Consider the following 22,140-nt stretch of genomic DNA (forward strand, 5'->3'; position numbering starts at 1 on the left):
GGGTAAAAAACATGCATTTTCGGTAATTTTACCGAATCGGTAATTTTACCGATTCGGTAAAATTACAGAATCGTTAAAATTACCGATTCTGTATATTTTACCGAATCGGTAAATATACCGGTCGGTAAAATTACCGAAAATGCATGTTTGGTATGTAGGTGCCAATTTTAACATTGACACAGGGCTTTGAAATGAATATGCTACTTACTAGTATGCATCTGTTCTTGGCATGTAGGGCTGCTAACATTCATATCTTTGCATTAGATCGCCACCTAGTGTTGGGTCCGGATGATCGCACATTGTTGTCCTGGAAGAGTCTTCGAAGTATCCTGAGATGGGTGGCTCCTCCCCTGGACTACAGTGCGCATGGGCATCGGCTCCATCCCCAGATTGTTTTTCGCCATTGTGGCAAAGGATGGAGTGAAAAGTGTAAAGGATGTCCATGCTAATGATTGAATACAATAGTATATCTGCAGCTGCGACAGGCACCGGGGAGGAGGGTGGGCGATATGAATGTTAGCAGCCCTACATGCCAAGAACAGATGCATACTAGTAAGTAGCATATTCAGTTCGAGGCATGTGGGCTGCTAAATTCATATCTTTGCATAGAATACATAGCAGTCCCTCCATCAGCGGCGGTTGCCCGTGCCAGCTGCAGAAACCTGAAAAAGTGTCTTGAGAACAGCCTGCCCTACAGCCGCTTGCTGTTTGGAATGTACATCAACACAGTAGTGTTTTGTAAAGGTATGTGGTGTAACCCACGTGGCTGCTCTGCAAATGTCCTCTAGAGGAATGTTTCCAAGGAAAGCCATGGATGCCCCCAACTTGCGTGTGGAGTGTGCCTTTGGGGGTATTGTTAAAGTGCGCTTGGCTTTATGATAACAGATTTGAATGCACTTAACAATCCATCTGGCTATTCCTGCTTTGGAAATTGGGTTGCCTTTGTGTTGTGGTGAGAAGGCAACAAAGAGTTGTTTCGTCTTCCTAAAGTGTTGTGTCCTGTCTATGTAGTACATCAATGCCCTCCGTACGTCTAACGTATGGAGCATCCTTTCCGCCACTGTTTGTGGGTTCTGGAAGAATGCAGGCAAATCGATAGTTTGGTTGAGATGAAAATGTGACACCACCTTTGGAAGGAATTTGGGGTTAGTACGTAGTACTACCCTATTTGGATGAATCTGGATGAATGGCTCTTGTATCGTGAGTGCTTGCAACTCACTTACGCGTCTTAGTGACGTAATGGCAATTAGGAAAGCAACTTTCCACGTTAGGAATTGCAGTTCGCACGAGTGCATTGGCTCAAACGGTGGTCCCATCAGTCTGGTGAGGACCACATTGAGGTTCCACACGGGAGCTGGCGGTGTTCTTGGGGGAATGACTCGTTTCAGGCCTTCAAGAAACGCTTTAATGGCCGGCACCCTGAAGACTGAGAGATGCTGCCTATTTTGAAGGTAAGCTGCGATGGCGGATAGATGTATCCGAATAGAAGTGAACGCTAGTTTGCACTTATAAAGGTGTAACAGATAGCAAATGATGTTAGGGATAGATGCATCTAGCGGGTTTATGTCATTGTCTGCACAGTAAATGACAAAACGCTTCCATTTTGCGGCATAGCATGCTCTGGTTGACGGCTTCCTCGCCTCCTTGATGATGTTCATGCATTCAGGAGGTAGGTTTAGGTACCCAAACTCTAAGACTTCAGGAGCCAGATCGCTAGGTTGAGCTGTTGCGGATCTGGATGCTGAATTTCTCCATGGTTCTGCGTCAGAAGTCTGGGCGTGAGGCGCAGTCTTTGATGCGGGACCACTGAGAGTTCGAGGAACGTGGTGTACCATGCTTGGCGTGCCCACGTTGGAGCAACTAGGATGAGTGTCATGGAGTGTTGCCGTAGTTTCCTCGCCACCAGTGGTATCAGGGGTGTCGGGGGAAAAGCGTAAGCAAATTTGCCTGACCAGTTCATCCATATCGCATTGCCCTGCGATTGGGGGTGTGGGAACCTGGCGGCGAAGCTTTGGCATTTTGCGTTCTCCCTTGTGGCGAACAGGTCTATGTCTGGACGCCCCCACCTTTGGAAGTACGGCTGGAGTACCGATGGATGTATCTCCCACTCGTGCATTTGATGACTGTATCTGCTGAGCAGATCCGCCATCTGATTGTCCTTCCCCGGGAGGTGTTCTGCCATGAGGAAGATGTTCCTCTGAATGGCCCACTTCCACATGCTCTGAGCCAGGTGAGACAGCTGTGGTGAGTGGGTGCCCCCCTGTTTTTGGATGTAGTACATCGCGGTCATGTTGTCCGTCCGGACTAACACCACTTTGTTGCACAGATGTACAATGAAGGACTTGAGTGCCATGAAGATCGCCATCAGTTCTAGATAGTTGATGTGCATCTTCTGTTGCTGCGTCGTCCATAGTCCCTGCACTGTGTAAGTGAGCAGGTGTGCTCCCCATCCCTGGAGAGATGCGTCCGTTGTCAGGATAACCTGTGGCACTGGCTCCTGGAACAGTCGGCCCTTGCAAAGGTTGTGTGGAGTCCACCAATGCAGAGAGTTGTATGCCCGACTGGTAACCAACACTAGGTCTGTTAATTGTCCCTGAGCCTGTGTCCACTGATTTGCTAAGCACTCCTGGAGCGGGCGCATATGCAACCGTGCGTGCGGGACTATGAAGATGCAGGAGGCCATCATGCCTATCAACTGCATGAACACTCTTGCTGGAAGTGAGTGTCCCGGTCTGAACTTCTGGATTAGAGACTGTATGCCGTCTATCCTGACCTGGTTTGGTTGTGCCGAGGCCGTCAGGGTATTGATTGTCGCACCCAGAAACTGCCGGACGTGTGCCGGCTGAAGGTGTGACTTCGGGTAATTCAACGAGAAACCCAGGTCGTGAAGGAGGTGAATGGTAGTCGACATGTCCGCGGCGCACTGCTGTTCCGACCTGGCTTGAACGAGCCAGTCGTCGAGGTAGGGGTAGACATGGATGTTCTGCCTCCTGAGGTGCGCTGCTACAGTCGCCAGACACTTGGTAAAGACCCTTGGGGCAGTTGTGACTCCGAAGGGTAGGACTTTGAACTGATAATGCGTGCCCTGGATAGTGAACCTGAGGTACTTTCTGTGGGACGGATGTAGCGGAATGTGGAAATAAGCATCCTTGAGATCCAAGGTTGCTAAGAAGTCTCCTTTGTTTAACATAGGAAGAATCTGTTGCAGTGTAAGCATGTGGAAATGCTCTGACAGTATGTACAGATTGAGGGGACGGAGATCCAGAATTGGTCTGAGAGATCCGTCCTTCTTTGGAATGAGGAAGTACAGGGAATAAACCCCTGTGCCTTCCTCCCCCACTGGCACGAGCTCGATTGCCCCTTTTTGCAGCATCACCAACACTTCCTGCTGCAATAAGTGCAAGTGCTCTGCGGACATAGGTCTGTGCCTTGGTGGAATGTTGGGTGGAGTGGACTTTAACTCTAGACAGTAACCGTACTGGATAAGCTGTCGCACCCACCTGTCTGTGGTGATGTTGATCCAGACGGGCAGGAACTGCTGTATTCTCCCCCCGACAGGTGTTAAAAGGTCGGGGGGCAGTGACAGAGAGTCACTGGTTGCTTGGGGCAGAGGAGCGTGAATTGTTGCCTCCTTTGCCACGCCCTTTGTTGCTGTTTCCCCTGTAGCCCCTCTTGTTTTGTTTGGGGTACGAGGACTGTGCTCCACCTCTAGGGAACTGTGACTGTTGACCCATCTGTCCTCTGGTGACTCCACGGGCACCTGAGCGACGAAAATTATTGCCACGAAACTGCTGAGATTGTAGGGCCCCCATCGATTTAGCGGTTTCAGTGTCCTTTTTAATTTTTTCCAGGGTGGTGTCAACATCTGGACCAAACAGTCTATCCGGATTGACTGGTTGATTAAGTATGGTTGTTTGAATGTCAGGTTTGAACCCCGATATGCGGAGCCAAGCCTGTCTCCTGAGCATGACACTGGTGTTAATGGCCCTAGCGGCTGTGTCCGCGACATCCAGTGCGCACTTTATGGCCGCGTTGGATATCAATTGTCCTTCTTGTATAATCATCTTGGTGCCCTCTTGAAACTGCGGAGGCAGGTGTTCTACAATCTGCTCTAGTGTGTCGTAATGTGATCTATCATACCGTGCCAGTAGTGCCTGTGTATTAGCAATACGCCAGAAATTGGCAGCCTGTGCAGCCACTCTTTTGCCTCCTGCCTCTAGCACTTTGGACTCCTTATCCGGGGGAGGAGCTTCACCCGTTGTTTGGGAGTTGGCCCTCTTGCGTGCGTTTGCTACCACCAAGGAGTCAAGCGGCAATTGTCCCCGAATGTATGCAGGGTCTGCAGGCGCTGGTCTGTACTTTTTTTCAATACGTGGGTTGACCACCCTCGCCCTGGTAGGCTCTTTAAAGATGTCCGCAGCATGCTTGAGGACCCCTTTGAGCATAGGCAGGGTCTTTACATTTCTTTCCGAAACTGAAAATGTGTCGAATAGAAAGTCCTCCTCAACAGGGTCAGCATGCATGTCCACATCATGATTAGCAGCTGCCCTTTCAATGAGTGCATGAAAACCTGCAGAATCCTCCGTAGGGGATGCACGTGTACTGAAAGTCTGTGGGTCTTGCCCCACATCCTGGGTGCCTTGGTGCCCAATGCCATAATAAGAATCTGGCTGCGCATCAGGTTCATTTCCTGTGAACGTGTATTGTTCATCTTCACCATAGCCCTCACTTTCAGAGTGGTCTGGAGACGGTGTTGGGCTCCTTCCCAGAGGAGGCTGGATAGGTTCCATGAGGCCTGAGGCGTCCTGTGGAAACTTTTTCTTCTTTAGGGGAATGACGTAGGATTCCACCGGCTGCGAAGTGATCTTCCTTTTATAAAGGGTTAACTTCCCCGTGTCCGCGTCTATGAAACACTCCGAATCCTCTTCAGGGTCGAGCAGTTGACCCGAAGATGTCCCCGCCGTAGAAGATTCCGACTTCTTTGGCGTCGATTTCGAGGAAAAGGCCTTTGGCACCACTTTAGGCGGTAGAAGGAAGAGGAGCTTACTTGCCGGTTTGACCGGGACGTCTGCCGCCTTCTGCGTCGATGGCGTTGGCGTCGACGAAGAAAAGGCCTTGTCTTTAATTCTTTGTAGTGAAGCAGCCACAAGAGATGCGTCGGTGACCGATGTCTTCGGCACCGACGAGGTGGCCTTGCCTTCGGATGCGACGTTCCGTTGGTCTTTCGGAGGGATGGACGGCGCCAACCCCGAGTCCCTGGAGCGATGCGCAGATGTCTCCGTTGGAGCCGAGGCCGTGTCGGTTGCCTTGGCAGGCTTCGCCGGCGCCGGCGCACATGTCTTGTGCGTGCCACTCTTTTTAGAGGATCTCTCCTCCGGCGCCGATTTCGACCCTTCGGAATCGCCGTGCTTCCTCGACTTCTGCGGACCGGAGGTCGACGGAGTCGATGAGGCCGCCGGTTTATTTGTTTTTGCTGTTAAGCCCGCCATCTTAGGGACGATTGAGTCCTTAACTTTCGGTTTCGGTTTCGGGTCGGCCATTTTAGGTGCAGTCGAGACCGTTGTTTTCAGTTTCGGTTTCGAAACCCTCGGCGCAGCAAGTATGTCCGTGGCCGGGCCGGCAGGCGGGGCCGTGGCTTGCGCTACAGGGTCTTGGGTAAGGCCGACAGGCGATCCCGCGACCCTCTCCTGATGTTCGTCAACTTCGGGGCATAGCTCGTCCCCTGAGCTATCTTCCTCGGCCCCATAAACCATAACGTCGTCCCCTACCTCGTCGACGTATTCAAGGCCTTGACCCACGACTCCGTCGTCGTCATATTCCGGATCAGCCTCGACCTCCGTCTCAGGCGGGGAGATTTGAAGATGATGGCTCTGGTCCTCCTCTTCTTGGTCGCCGAAGATGTTATCTGGATCCGGGGCCGCCTGGTTGGCCACAAGGCGCACTGCGCGCCGAATCGTGAGAGTTTTCTTCGACCTGAACTTCGCACAGGCCCGGCAACTTCCTTCGTCATGGTCTGGCGAAAGGCACTTATTACAGACCGGGTGTACGTCTATATGTGGGTATTTGGACCCACAGAGCGGACAGAGTTTAAACGGACTCCGCTCCATGTTGGGAACTTAGTGTCGAGTCGCGTTGAGAAGGCCTCGATGTCCGAAGAGTAGTAAAAAACTCCGGTGATTCCGGCTCCGAGAGACGGAAGAACTCGAGACCGTACGCAAACAATACCGACGCAAAGAACCCAAAGCCTTTTGGCCGTAAAAAGTGATGTTTATTCGGTTCCGACGGAGAGACGTCGAGACCGCATCCGAACCCAATGGCGGAAAAAAACAATCTGGGGATGGAGCCGATGCCCATGCGCACTGTAGTCCAGGGGAGGAGCCACCCATCTCAGGATACTTCGAAGACTCTTCCAGGACAACAATGTGCGATCATCCGGACCCAACACTAGGTGGCGATCTAATGCAAAGATATGAATTTAGCAGCCCACATGCCTCGAACATCGGTATTTTACCATGCAATACAATTGCATGGTAAAATACCGATTCAGGTGTACATGCACATCTGTGCATATACACCTGTGCCATGTGGCGCACATACATGCCCTAAGGGCATGTATGTGTGCCACATGGCACACAAGCCTAAAACAGGGGTGCCAGAGGGTGTCAAAGTGACACCCCCTGCATCCTTGCCAAATTCGGTATTTACCGATTCGGTAAATACCGAATCGGTATTTGATATTGAATCCTATGGGCTTCAAGGCCCATAGGATTCGATAGCAAATACCGATTTGGTATTTACCGAATCGGTAAATACCGAATTTTAAGGATTCGGTAAAGAATCCAGATGTTGGGACCTACATCCCATTTACCGATTTTGAAATACCGAATCGGTAAGATTCGGTATTTCAAAATCGGTAAATGGGATTTACCTACATCGGGCCCTAGAGTTGTAACTGAGGCCAACCTATACATTGTACAAAGTAACTAACAACAATAATTATTTATGTTCTATATAGTGCTAGCTGCAAAATTTGACATCTTATTAGCGCTGACAGTAGAAGGTATCATCTTTAGCCTCTTCAATGATACTGAAACATATTAAAAATAGAAGGTTGGTAGTGGTAGGCTAAGTCAGCCATTTTGTTCCTTGCATGTGACACAAAGATTTCAGAAGCATTTTCCGGTCTCGCATATGTTTCTGAAAACTAGAGACACACATATTATTGGATCATTGCCGAATGTGAGATAAATTGTTACTCACTATTCCCATTCGCAATTCGATTATGAACAAGCGCACGAAATATCGACCAACAGGGAACAAACAAGAGTGCTCACCAAAAGCGCACACCATCATCTAGAGCAGAGGTCTTCAAACTTTAGTCAACCGAGCCCCCCCATCTAAACCTTTTTACAGGTTGAGCCCCCCCACCGCCACTTCCACCTGACAAAAAGTTCTGGAAGCTGGTACTCTCCATCATTGATGGCCATTCCTTCCTGCAGAGCCCAGGTTGTATAGGGCAAATAATATTAAATAAAGTAAGAGTGATTAGTAAACTGAAGTTTTTGCAATGCATGTGCTTATTCTAAAGTTAAAATGCAAAGTCTCCAAGAAAAAAATTTGCACAAAAAATTACATTGTTGCTTTCTTTTTCACGTTAAACACAACATTTAGGATAGATTAGCAAAAACACTCCCAAAACACAGGGGTGGGAGTGCTTGTTTTTCTCCAAATAGACAATATGTGGATAGATTCTTGCTTCTTGAGCAGTGCCTGGAAACGGGAGTGCTCACAACATTTTGCAATATATTTTTTGTAGTTTCATATAGGGAGAACATGACCTAAATGTATTGGAGAGCTTTACAGGAGCATCTTTTACATTACACAAGCACACATTCATTGTTTGTAAGCACAGGGAGATTAAGTGATTTGCCCAGAATCACAGGATGTTGAGCAGACATCAAGAATTGAACCTGGTTTCCCAGCTCTACAGTCATCAGCTCTGGCTGTTGTGCCACATCCTTGCCCCTAAACAAGATATCAGAAAAAGAAGTTCCACAAAACATGCTTTCTGACACAATCGAAAAATCCATGATTATGTGGAGTATGGCCAGGTGTTGCCAAGTCAGTAGGAGGCCAGCCGCAGTTTTCCAAGAAGGCCTAGGGGGCATTTACATCATACACATGTGATAAGTGGTCCAAGAGGATATATACAGCTTTATTCTCCAGCAGCATCAAGAGTCAATTTGTTAGCATAGTTGACTTATAAAGAAGAACGCCTTCCAAAGCTTCAGAAATAGCTGCACAAGAAAACATTTACATTTGGTCTACGAAAGAAGCGAGGATAGATGGTAGGCACACTTCACATTATTTTTTATATTTGACTTGTGGACTCAGCTCTAGGGATTGGAACATGTTCAACAAGCACCAGCGACTTTAATCAAGGTCAAATTCATTTTTCGTAAGTCACTGGTAAATGAAGTGATTTTCCCAGGATCACACGATGTTGAGCCGAACCCATGACTCGAACCTGGGTCCCCAGAACCAAAGGCAGAACCTATGGCATTAATGCCAAATCCACTCCTCCTTGAAATATCCAATGCTCCCACTAGTATTGGGACGAAGGGGAAAGGAGCGAGGCTTTAAAAAAATAATACAAAAAGCTCTTCACTTTTACCTGCCAGAGAATTAAATCTTCAGGAAGGATGTAACCGGTGTAAATTCCTTGCAGTGAAACGTATTCCGACGTGGGAAGCAACATGGGGCGCAAGTAGACAGAACTTCGGGCGGGGGGGGGACTAAGATTACCAGCCAGGGCTGGCCCTAACACTGATCGCACACATGAGAGGGACAGGTGAGTGAAGTGTCGCATGAGCAGTGTGAGTAGTGTGCTTGTGTGACTGCAGGGTGAGGTACAGGGTAAACAGCGCATGAGTATCGGGAGTGCAGAGAGATCACTGTGAGTGCAGAGTGTGCGGTGTGCTCATGTGACCGCAGGGTAAGTAGAGGGAGAGCGGTGTAAGTTCATGGTGAGTGGCATAAGTGCAGTGTGGTCACTGTGAGTACAGGGTGAGAGGGTGGGTTCAGTGCATAGTGATCAGTGTGAGTACATTGTGATCCCTGTGAGTGCATGGTGAGTGTGAAAGTGAAGGACGACAATGAGGAGTGAGTTGTCTGAATGCAGGGTGCATTCCCAGACACAGTTGAAGTTACTCAGCATGTTACTGAGGCTTGGCATAGGGTTTCAGATATAAGTTAAACTATTGCTTTTATGGCAAGGTCCAGGGATCGAGGGTGGGGGAAATAAATATTGTGCTCACCCTGCAATAAACTTCCAGTCTTGCGATTAGGGTTGCCAGCTCATTATATTGATGTCCCAGAAGGTACAAAAGTAAGCAGTCCCCCCAAAGCCTATTTTCAGCACTGATGGGTGCACACTTGGAACAGCAAAAATACATAGAAAGTATTTTTAATTGTGTTCTAAGGCTGCCTGAATGATATATGACTTATAATTAAAGTGAACAAAGATTTGAAACTTCACATTACAAAAGAATACATACTATTTTATTTATAACCCAATTTAGTGTCAAGACAGGGTCTTTGCAGACTCTTTAAACAGCACATGGCTGGCATTTTTATTTCAGTAACCCTACTTTATATTCCTTTTCATGAAATGCATTCTCACATTAAGGCAGTAAAAAGTAAAATGTAAGGAATAGGCAGAGCCGGGACACAGGGGTTACTGGAACCAGAAAACAAACAGCCTCTTTAATCATTTTACAAAGGTATGTAAATATGCACATGGGGGCAGATTTACAAGCCCCTTGTGCCACTTTTGCGCCACTTTTTCTATGTTAAAAGTTTTGCAAAAGTGGCGCAAGGGGCTTGTAAATAAGCCCCATGGTTTGTAATAGGCCCATAACGCCCATGGGCACAAAAGGCTTCAGCATGCCTCCCACCCCCACCTGTTGTGTGTGTCAGCCCAGGCTGAGACAGCTTGGGCACAGACACAGTTTTGGAGCTGCGCATCCGAGTACTTCACAGGTCTTTAAAAGACCATTTAAGCATTAATGAGGTTTTGTTGTTTTCCAACCTTTCTTAGAGCCCCTGCATCTCCATGAGAATTAGCCCCCTACCCCCTCCGAAATCGTCTTGCCTCTGGCCTTTAACCGCATCGCTGCTGCGGTCATTTTTGCGCTGTGCGGCTGTTTTCGCAAAACCGCGTTACATGACGAGCTCAGCTCGTCATCCGCTCACGCCACCCGTGGCTGATGACGAGCTGAGCTCGTCATCAGCATCTAAGGGGTTAAAGACCTGTGACTTGACACTCTCAGCCGAGCGAGCCCCCAGCAGCTGCAGCAGCCTGGGCTGAGAGGCACGTCTCTCGTCTGGAAACAACAGTGTGCAGTGTGGGGTGAAGTGCGCGCCCCCCTGAAGGTATGCGGCGCCCCCCCAGGGGGGCGCGCCCCACAGTTTGAAGAGCTATGATCTAGAGGGCAGAAATTAGACAGAAAGACCTGGGCATAATAGAGTCAGCAAGGAACGAACTTACGTCTTGTTGCACCAGCACTTAAAGTTACACCAAAACGGGAGCAACAGCAGACAGAGATTTTTAAACAGGTACTTATATCACTCTGAATTTTAGATTTAAATGTTTGAAATTAGTTACCAGCTTAACATACCAAAATCCCCAAAAATTCCTTGGGCACCCTGAATGCAGTGGTGGCTCCTCCGCTATGGCGGAGGAGCGTTGCCCTCCTGCTTTCAAGCAGTGCGAGAAGAGAAAACATAAAATGATAACTTTCAGTTATGTTTGTGCTGCTTTGCGTGCAGGTGGGCGGGGCTGCTCTGCTCTCAAGGCATGGCAGGGGAGGAGTGGTTTTCCCATTCCTAAGTGTGCAATGACTGTTGGGTCAGCCCTCTGGGGCCACCCAAACCAGTCATGCACACTTTCCCCGTTCTCCATGCAGGCTGCATTGCAGCCTGCGTGGAGAACACGACCAGGCCCCCATTCACTGGTTGAGCATCAAACTACCAATCACAATGCTGCATTGCAGCATTGTGATTGGTCAGTGGGGCTTGGTTGTGCTTCCTGTTTCTTGAGTAGAGCAGTAGCAGAGACGCGGTACCCAGCTGGAAGGTAAGTTAATTTAATTTGTTTTTATTTTGCACATCCTTGCGCGCTCCCTGCACTCACCCCCCGCGAGCCATGCCGCCACCACTGCCTGAATGAACTTATTTTAATAATGATGAACTGATTTTAAGGTTTTTACAACTGGAGTTAAGGCAGTGTCCGACACAGTCTTTTTATTGCTATCAAGACATTTCATATGAGAGATCTATTTGCAACTAGCACTTTATTACTGAACTGAACGCTATTTTATGATTTTTTTGTTTTTGTATGTTTCTATCAATTTGCAATGGCTTCTATTAGCCGAGCATAAATAAACTTGAAACTTGAGATGCACTTACCTCACTCAGCAAACAGGCCAGCATTAGGAGAAACTTGTCAAAACAGCTCATCATAAAGTACTGTACAACATATGACTTTTCTGTATAGTGGGTCCACTTTGGCACACTGATATTTTCTATTTTATTTTTTTTAACTACGGTAGCACTGCTCGTGTGAACTCACCGTAGGGCCTCCGCCATGCATCTTGAGAGCTCTCACAGTGGCAACCAGCACCACCACATGAGGACGTAGACCCGAATACCGACACTTGATGTTGAAAAACTTCTCCATTCCAATATCTGCCCCAAACCCTGCTTCAGTGACTGTTGGTAAAAGATTTGTACGTCAGTAGGGGTCTGACCCAAACATGCATGTATAGCTGAGGTCTCGCGAAGCACTTACCAACAAACCCATCGGGTCCAACAAGCTTCAATGCAATTTTGTCTGCTATGATGGAGGAGTTGCCGTGTGCAATGTTAGCAAATGGCCCAGCGTGAACAAACACTGGATTTCCCTGTAGAAACAACATTTTAGATTCAACATGCTTTTTATAAAACCAAAAATATGTCATCAGTTTTTATACGAATGTTTGTGGCGAGTACACATCTCTGAGAAAAAAATATAATAGAAACCTTTGGATCTAATGCAAATATAGGAAAACTCAAAGTGCAACTCATTAGAGAGCGAAGAGGTAGGGCAACCGGCTCTGCTGCACTGATATGCGCACATGAATTAATTAACCCACTGATGTGGAGAACATTTCAGACAGGATAGAGTAGTTTATTTGCCATGGTCAATTCCAGGATCACTGAGAGGAGACAGCCCAAAAACAATATGCATCTGTCCAAAATTATGATGGTGATTTTTTGTGGCTGGGTCCACTATACCACATTTCTGAGGGATATCATCAGGAATTGTGTTTAGTGAGATCCAGGCACTCACTATGGCAGTGGTGACTGCAAAAAAGGATGCGACTTCTTTGAGTGGAGGACTAACAAGTGTATGGATAAGCACGCAGATCTGCCTTGTGAAGGTTGTAAAGAGGCGTGTTCGGGAATATGGAGAAATGCATTCTGAGGAGATGTGAAAAAGGGGGAAACATTTGGTAAACAAGCATTGGTTACTGGATAAAATTCATTTGAAGAAAGAGAGGAGATGAACTTATGGGTTTCGGAGACTTAAAATACGCCTGCATGTGACTAGTGGGCTAACATGATTAATTTAGAATGCTGGTAGTGATAGGTTTCAACACTGGTGAGGTACAATGATGCACATTTCAAGGTTGAAATGACTACTGCGAGCAAGACAGGAGAGTTGGACTTGATGCATGAATTGATAAGTCTTTCGAAGGATGCATGAGTGCATGACAGTCTGTAAAAGTACATATGCTTCTACTAAGGGAGGAGACTGACAAGGGTGCGCAAGACATAGCTGGACTAACCTTCCCAAGGGTGTGAATCGAGCATGCAAGGACACATACAACTGGTAAACTGATGCAGTCAATTGCCAGAGGGAGCAACTGATGTGCAAGCTTGACAGATGGGTGGTACTGATCTGGATGCTTGCAAGGAAGAGACTCATCTGCAAGCTTGGCAGGATATGGATATACAAGTTTGGAAGAGGTGAATACAGACCCATTTGCTTGCCAGACAGATATACTGATGCGAGGCCTAACAGAGAGACATACATAAGTGCATTTATAAAAGAGGAGAATGTGGATGTGTATGCTTCCCGAGGAGAAAACAGAAGAATGAATAAGTGAGTCAGCTAGAAAAGAAAATGTAAAATCAAGATTTACATTCTTAACTAATAAATAAGGAAGCTATGGTGCATTGAGATTAAGTGTCTGATTTAGAGTTTGGCGGATGGGATACTCTGTCACAGACGTAATGGTCATTTCTTACGACTCATTACAAGTGCCATAGAATAAAATGCGCTTGTAATGAGGCGGACGGCATCTCCTTCACATTTTGTATGGAGTTTGTTCTCAGTGCACACCATATTGTGCTTTAAAAAGAAGATATGCAAAACAGATGGTCTATCCAATAGGGCACAGGCAGGAGGACAATGTGTCAAGAAAAACAGATGTATGGAAAAATGGTCTAAATCTTTTCAAACAAGTTTCCAGACATTTACATCTGTAGGTCTCAGGTTAATACACAACGATGTCAAATGGAATTGTTACAGAAGCGGCCGAACAATGCTCACCTCCAGTGTCTGCATAAGGTTTGGTTTTACTGCATCTTTCATCAGAACACACAGTGCCCCACTTACACCCTGTAAAAATAAAATTACAAATTATAACAAAGGTATCTACTTCCCCACCACAAAAGTGTCATCTACTCTTCTGGCTAATATCACTTGCTTCAGTCCTACATATATAAAGTCACAGACTTTCTACAACATTCCCCAGCCTGTTGGACACTTTCATAATAAATTGATCACAGCGCTTCAGACTTCTCTCATTGTCTGCTTTTGGTCCCATTATTCCACTCCTGCAACCCAAACTCACTGACTGAGCTTCATGGTTTCTCCATTTTTCTACTATTTCGATCTTCTGGAGCAGAAAGCATTACTCAAACTTGAATGGTTAACAACCCCACAAACCTTCAGCTGCCCTGTCCACCCTCATCTTCCAACCATGACAATGACATGAACAAGCATCACAGACAATTAAGGGAAATATAGCAAACAAGTGTTATAATTATGCTCAGAACTTGGTTGAGTTTTTCTGAGGAGGTTAACCTTGCCTAACTAGGTGGCAACGGGTTTCAACGCCCAGCGCTGAACTGCAGTAAACAAATAAATAAAAAATAAATGCAGGGGCCCAAAGTTTTCCTTAAGAGGCTGCTATTGGTGCAGCCAAATACCAGGAATGTGGACTACCAATGTTGTCTAGTCCTGGTTCCACCTTATGCCTCCACCTTCTACCACCTTCTACCACCCTACACTTCCTGTCTCTTTATCTCACACGTTCAGATGTTTTCATCCCTTTCTCACTGTTTTCCTTCTTTCTTCCTTTCTCTCTCTTTCTCAAGGTCAAAGTATGACGATGAACAATAAGCCTCTGTGCACACCCCCTGCGAAATTAAGCACTGCTAACAGATCACTAAAAACATCCAAGTTCCAGACTGATGCAATAAACCTTAGATGATTCTTTAAGCAACAAATCATCTTCAAAACAGTCTGTAATCTACTGAAAGCCATCAATTTAAAGCAGGGGTTTCCAACCAGTAGCTTCTGCAGCTCTCCAGCTACCTCCGAGTAGCTCACTTGTGGGCAGCCCAGCTTATTAAATTACAAAGCTTCTGCTTAGTTGAACTAATATACATATAAAAAATTGAGATTATACAAGACTAACATTATTAGTAGCTCTCAATGAGTTTCATTGAACAATAAGTAGCTCTCAGTACAGAAAAGGTTGGAGACCGCTGATTTAGAGAGATTTGTGGGGATGGGGCATTAGTGAGCACTGGAGTCCAGCAGACCCTCTTACTGAGTACAGAGCTAAAGGCTTGTCCCCAATATTCACTAAGTAGAATGACCGCTCCAACCCACTTGCATCCTCGTTGCCTTAAGCATACAAAAAGGTGATGTATGGAATGCTTGAATTAATCTCAGCCACTGGTAATTACTCTGGGTGCATCCAAGTCCATCGCTATTTTGCACACCATGTCACCCCAGTTTGGTCCCCTTCTCGGATAGTATGGCTTCTTTCAGCTGTGTGGTGATGGAGGTATTTTTAAGACATCAATGGAGGTTAAGAAAAAGGACTCTCAACAATTTACACATTTTTAATGGAGCAGAAAGGGTTGATTGGGTCTGGGGGGGGAAGTCAACTGCGTTTAACCAACCGTGATCCACTCAATCAGAAATAGCTGGATGTCAGCAGCGTGCTTCTTCCGGAGCGATCAGGCGGACGCGGATTGGGACGTACCTGTGCGCTTTGGAGTGGCACTTGATCTGATGAAATGCAAGCAGCATTTCAAGCATCCGAGATCTGAAGAGCTACTTTCTGTCGGCGATGGGCAATCACCCGGAAACACATGTTCCTGTCCAGGAATGCACTTGAATACCAGTACTAGCTGTTCCCGCTGATGGCGAACACTTAATTACTTGTGAATTATGCAAAATTAAAGTTTCTAATTACTCACCCTCATCATAGCCCCTAGTCTGCATCTTGCGCCCATTTATGGAATCTGTTGATTGCCAGCGTTATTGCCCACAGGTACAGGCAATAATGCTTAATTATTACACATGTGAGAAGCAATAAATGCTCAATGCCATTATAAACCAGATAACCTGTTTATGTGTAATTTAACATGGCGTATCCAACACTAGAAACCGTTCGAATGGACAAATTCTGGTTAAATCATCGCCTAGAAAAAGTTTTTAAGTTATTAAAAAATAATATTCAATGTGTTTAACCAGGTTTTACTGCTTCTGTCGTTGCTCTGTAATAGCATTACTTCCAGCTACAAAAGGCCACACTGACCATGTCATGCAAAGGACACAGGTAAGAACATGTAACTAGGGGATCACCTAGATTGAGACATATAGTTAATTGCAAAATAATATAATGCTTTATGAGCATTCCACGTGATAAAAACAAGGATATTCATTGGGCGCTACCAAACATTAAAAGATCTGTTCTACTCCAGTCTTCATTGGATCCTCGGGATTCAGATGTTCCATTATAGTGTTAACAAAGCATCTAGGGCCACATGTACGACCGTTTTTAAAGGTCACAAGCAGAAAATCGAGCAGTTTCTGACTGCTAAAAATGCTTATATTATGTACAAACCCTATTTTGCGAGTCGGTGACCTATTACGAAGGGACGTGCCAAGAGCATCCCTTCCGAATAGCGAGTCACAGGGGGATGTACGATTGTTTTGCGAAGGCAAATGTGGTTGCAAAAGAATCGAAGTTTACCACCTACTTCAAGTAGGTGGTAAGCCAGTCGCAATTGGGGAAGAGGAACCCTTACCCTTAGTGAATGTATGTGAAAATATTTTCTAAGAGCAGGCATTGGTCACAGGGACCACTGCCTGCCCTTAAAAAATGAAAAGAAAACTTTTAATTTTTTTCTTTTCAATGCACCCCATTTTCCTTTAAGGAAAATGTGCTGCATTCGAAAAGAAAAAAAATTGCTTTATTTAAAAAGCAAACACAGACGTGGCGGTCTGATGTCCCCAGCAGGACCCAATCCCTGTGATTGTAGCACATTCCCAATAGGTTGCAAATTGAAACCTGCCTCATGAATATTAATGAAGCAGGTAATTTGTGACCCCTTTGGGAATCACTAAATGTGTCTGAGACACATTAGTACATTCTGTTTTGCAAGTCACAAATTGTGGAATGGTCGCACGACTGGGCCCTAATGGGCATTATCATAAGGTAACTGCATGGCATTAAAGTTAAGCATCCTTAGTAGAATGTCATGACACAGAAGGATGTTGGAGAGTGATTATCTCATGTATAATCTATCTAGGATATTCTTTAAAACCACTGGAAGGCACCATGGTATGCTTTGCTGGGAGCAGTCAAGTTTGGTTTAATAGAAAGCTCTCATGATCCAGGTGCTTTCAGTGGCGGCTCCTCCGCTATGGCGGAGGAGCGTCGGCCCACTGCTTTCAAGCAGTGCATATGTAGAAACATAAAATGATAATAAGTTTGCATTATCATTTTATGTTTCGTGCTGCTTTGTGGGCAGATGGGCGGGGCTGCTCTGCTCTCGGAGCACGGCAGGGGAGGAGTGGTTTGCCCACTCCTAAGAGGGCAATGACTGTTTGGTCTGCCCTCTTGTGCCGCCCAAACCAGCAATGCACACTTTCCCCGTTCTCCATGCAGGCTGCATTACAGCCTGCGTGGAGAACATGCCCAGGCCCCCAATCCCTGGTTGAGAATCAAGCCAGGGCGCTCAGACCAATCACAACGTTGCATTGCAGCTTTGTGATTGGTCAGTGGGGCCTGCTGTGCTTCCTGTTCCTAGAGTTCCACGAGGAGAGCGGGAGCAGAAACGCGGGACCCGGTGGCAAGGTGAGCTTATTTAAAAAAATATATATATTCACCCCTGCGCGACCCCAAAGCCCCCCCGCCCTGCCACCTGCGGGCTATTCCAGCCGCCACTGTGTCCTTTTTACTAAATGTATTTGTTATGCAATTTAAGGAAATACATATTGATTGTGAAGTCATAATGAGAAATTTCAGACTGGCGAAGCAGCAGCAAGAAAACAGGTATTAGTACATCATACAAACATTGTGAAAAAGAAGGAATCCTTCATTACTCCTTTACTGTCTTCTCTATGAGGAAATTGACAGCCCAGTGCAGAATGAATCCACATTCAAGTACATCATGGGAAACCATAGCCATTCAAAGTTATCAACTGCAGGAGTGACTGGAAATGCCAGCAAAAATGCTGTCAGTTATACTGCAGACTGCAACACAACTTTTTATTCCAGCTGCTCTTCTGAGTTAATCTACCATAGTCAATTGAAAAGACTTCCAAAGAGGTACACAGAACACCCTAGACTCAACCTGAAAGGACTATCCTCGATAAAGTTTGTACTGTGATAAGTGGTCTGCTCAAGTCCTGATCTGGTGAAACCCTGGCGTAACTGGCACTACATTCAATTATACCAAGCTGTGGAGTACAATGCGACCTCATATATGAGAAATGCTGTAATGAAGGACGTACAAGGCCATTAGCCACAGCTCCTTGCAATCTGCATTAATGACAAACAGTTTCAAGATGGTGGATGTACCCGACCATGGGGGGAAAAGTGGGGGATCTTTCGTGAAATATGAAAGCAGCGCAAGATTGTAACAAACTCATTTTTGGGAGCAGTCATTTTTGATAGGTAGTCAAGCATTATGTGGGAGTTTTTTTACTGTACCAAATCTTCTGCAGTAACGGGTTCCCCTTGTTTGCTCGACGCCACCACCATCTTTCCTAGGCGGCTCCGCATGTCCTCAAGGCTGTCCGTGAGTGCCAAGACAGCCATGATTTCGCTAGCCACAGTGATGTCAAACTGAGCCTGAAGAGAACAAAATGAAACATTTCTTCACCTTCATAGCAGTGGATGTTCTTTCCTTTTAACATGAAAAAATTAAACATATCACACTCCGAGAACACAACACGTTCTCATAATTGAAGCGCAGTACATACCTGAGAAACAAATCAAAATTATTTAACAGTAATATGCTCACCCCTAGGGCAGCTTAGGGACACCAAATGTTGGAGAGATGATAGCCCCACTGCTCCAACAACCACCAGGGCAGGACTGGGAACGCATATCAGCCCTGGCAATTAAATCGGACCGGCCCTGGTGCTGCACAACCGGCCCCCAGTCACCAAAACGGCCCTCACCAGTCTAAAACCAGCCCCATCCTTCCGGCCCACCGGGGAATCGCCTAGTGTCCGCTCCAGCCAGTCTGGCCCTGACAACCACGATCTCTTCTCCCAAACTAAAAACCTCCATCCTTCCCAAATATAGTCTTCCTCTCTGCTTCCACAAAATGTGAGAACAGAAAATGATGCTATGACCGATGGCCCATGTCCGCTCCTCTGGCTCTGGACACTTAACAGCCCTGCACTCGGTGGCCCAGACAGAGGACCAGAATAGGACTACTCACACTTTTCTAGGGGAATGGAGGGGAGACAGACTGCTACTTGGGCCACACAGTGTGCAAGTGCTACTGCTAAAACTCCATATTGCTAGAAATGTACTCAGTTTATCACAACTGATATGGAGGGCCACTGAAATTATGTGGCAGGGAAGGACCAAATCATGCAGCAGGGTTGACTAAATTATGCAGCAAAAAAGGGCAAAGTATGCAACCTAATTCGGCACATTTTGTGATAGTACCCCATTATATTGTCATTTTAGACATGGTATCACTATATGGGCAGGGGTTTCACTTCACTAGGGGAGGGCTAATAACCAAGCAAATATTACCATCAAACTGTAATAGGTTTCTTAAGTGGCCTAGATTCTGCCTGGATGAAACTAGACTGATCGCACTGGATGTTATTCTTGATGAGCAGACACGAAGTCTATCCGCAGCATGCAATGAGGTGGCTGGGCCAGCAGAGGTAGAAGCCATCTACACTGCCACTATGGATCAGATTGGCAAGTTGTTTACGGTCCCAGCTAAAAAGAGTCTGGCAACTACCAAACCAGTTCATAATTGGTTTGATAATAATTGTAAAAGGAAAAATAATCTAATCATTGCCGTTAAACCTTCTAATCCAGTATCTGTCAGGTTGGCCCGGATGCACTACAGACAGGCTATAATAGCCGCTAAAAAGGCTTGGGAAGAATCCCATTGGGAAAACCTCAGAGATGCAAGCCAAACTAAGAATGGTCACTTATTCTGGTCATTAGTTAGAAAATCGACTGGCTGCGACTCGAACCAAATTCCAAATCATATTACAGATAGAGAATGGTTTGAACATTTTGCTAAACTCTATGATGGGAATGAACAGCCGGGAGCCCCAGGGCATTTGAGTGGTGCTCTGGATGTTGGTTCCCAGAGGCTCGTACCAATTAGAGTTGATAAAAAAGAGGTCCTTATGGCAATAGCTAAAATAGTACCTGCTAAAGCCCCTGGACAGGACGGGGTGCCAGGTGACCTTTTTAAAGCCAATCCTGATGGTTGGGCAATTTATTTTACCACTCTGAAAAATGCACTGCTAGCAGAATTTCCTGTCCCTAATTCATGGAAGGTGGCTGAGGTGATTCCTATCTACAAGAGGGGCCCTAGGGAGGATCCTGCCAACTATCGCCCAATTAGTCTTATAGACGTTGGGCAGAAATTGGTTGGCAGGGTTCTCCTGGAGAGGATCCTCTTGTGGGTAGAGGAGAATAACATCATCTCTCCATTTCAGGCAGGCTTTAGGACATGCACGGGTACTATTGACCAAGTATTTAGGTTGTTACTCCTTCACTGGAAGGTGGTTACCATTGGCAAAGGCGGTCTTTATTTGGCATTTATTGACTTAAAGACCGCCTTTGACCTGGTTCCCAGAGACCGCCTGTGGTTAATCCTGGAGGAGATGGGGATTCCTCCACCAATCCTGAATCTTTTGGCCCGCATGCATGATGGGACCTATGCTTGTATCAGATGGGGAACTCAAGGCCAAAAAACTGATAGAATACGCGTGAATCAAGGGGTACGCCAGGGCTGCGTGTTAGCCTCAACACTTTTTTCGCTATTTGTTAATGGTGTGGTCTCTTTTTTGCTTGAAGTAAATGCAGATGCTCCGGTTTTGGTGGGTGATAAAGTGCCCACCCTGCTTTTTGCAGATGACACGTTGCTGGTCTCAAAAAACCCCGTGGGCCTGCAAAAGTTGTTGAACCGCTTCTGTTTGTTTTGTAAGCTTAGGGGCCTTGTTATAAATACATTGAAAACCAAGCTCCTTTACTTTAACCCAAGTAAGTCTTCCAGATCTACCATCACTCTCGATGGAGAACCACTGGAGCGTGTAAAAGAATTTGACTGTCTGGGAATTAGAATCACACAAAACCTGAAGTGGCAGCCACAAATGGATAAAATGGTTTTAAAATCATAGAAGGGTGGTTGGTGCTCTAGGGCGAGAACATCGTATGTCTACCTCTAAGCCCATTGCCCCTGCCTTGGACATCTACGCTGCTAAAGCTGTGGGCAGCGCCCTTTATGGTGCAGAGTTGTGGGGTTTTGATTGCATTAACAGCCTGATTATATCTGAGAACAAATTCCTTAGGGAGCTGTTATCCCTCCCAAGGGGCACCCCCATAAAAGCACTTTTGAGTGATATGGGTCGTCACTCCATTCAGGACCTAGCCAGGCTACGGCCTCTTTTATATTGGGCTAGGTTATGGCGGACCCCGGAGCTCTCAAAGTACCTAGATGGTCTGAAAGAGGTCATGAGCCTTAACGGCGCCCATAAAATTAATTGGATCCGCAACTTAAAGAAGCTTCTGCACGATACTGGCTTGCCATTTGATTGGGAGCTTGGAGTTCCTTTATCCAAGGCCGAAATTAAGCGAGTTTACTGGAATTGGGTTGATGAGCAAGATCTAAGAAACCCAGCCCAAGGAAGGTTGACTGAAGAGTTTAAACAGCACAAACCAAAACCCCGCTTGGAGCCTTACTTGGATTTCATTAAGAAACCAAGAGACAGATCCCTGTTTATCCAGTTCAGGTTGGGAAACCTCTCCCTCCATGAGTACACTTGCAAGTGGAAGCCCCCATACCAAACCTCACCTGACTGCCCAGTCTGTAAAGGTGTCATTGAAAGTATCGCCCATTTCTTCTTTGCATGCCCGGCTTATGTAAAACCCAGACAGAAATGGCTTAAACTTGCGTGCTTATTGCTCGGGACCAGGGACCATTCCTCCGCACTTAGGATACTCAAGACTGATACTAGTACAAGCCTAGTGTGCGGGGTTGCCAAATTCCTGAGCTGGGCTTGGCTGATTAGATTAAAGGCTATGAGATGACCCTATTTTTAGCTGATTTTTTAATATTCACAAAGCTGCTAATGTTTAATATGCCTTTTAAATTATTTATTGTAATACGAATGTTTTTATTGTAACCCATTTTGTAAAATGTAACTCTTATGAATTGTGGTTTTTATATCTTGTAAGTGCTTTTATGATATCTTGCATATCGAAATAAAGCTTTGAACTGAACTTCATTAATACC

The 22,140-nt window shown here is 46.1% G+C and overlaps 1 protein-coding gene across 4 annotated transcripts in view; it reads right to left on the bottom strand.

Moving 5' to 3' along the window:
- Positions 1–22,140, bottom strand: part of MTHFD1 (methylenetetrahydrofolate dehydrogenase, cyclohydrolase and formyltetrahydrofolate synthetase 1) — a 347,252-nt gene that overhangs the window by 46,791 nt on the left and 278,321 nt on the right. For all 4 annotated transcript variants that reach the window (XR_015299949.1, XR_015299948.1, XM_086937931.1 and 1 more), the window contains exons 18-21: positions 18,348–18,488; positions 13,658–13,726; positions 11,852–11,963; positions 11,633–11,772 (exon numbers count right to left, since the gene is read on the bottom strand). Coding sequence is in view for 2 of the 4 variants with exons in the window: in XM_086937931.1 (XP_086794057.1) it covers positions 11,633–11,772; positions 11,852–11,963; positions 13,658–13,726; positions 18,348–18,488 (462 nt within the window). In the remaining 2 variants the exon portion in view is untranslated. The remainder of the gene's footprint in view (positions 1–11,632; positions 11,773–11,851; positions 11,964–13,657; positions 13,727–18,347; positions 18,489–22,140) is intronic.

Source organism: Lissotriton vulgaris, chromosome 9 (assembly GCF_964263255.1).
Source record: "Lissotriton vulgaris chromosome 9, aLisVul1.2, whole genome shotgun sequence".
NCBI classification, from domain to species: domain Eukaryota; kingdom Metazoa; phylum Chordata; class Amphibia; order Caudata; family Salamandridae; genus Lissotriton; species Lissotriton vulgaris.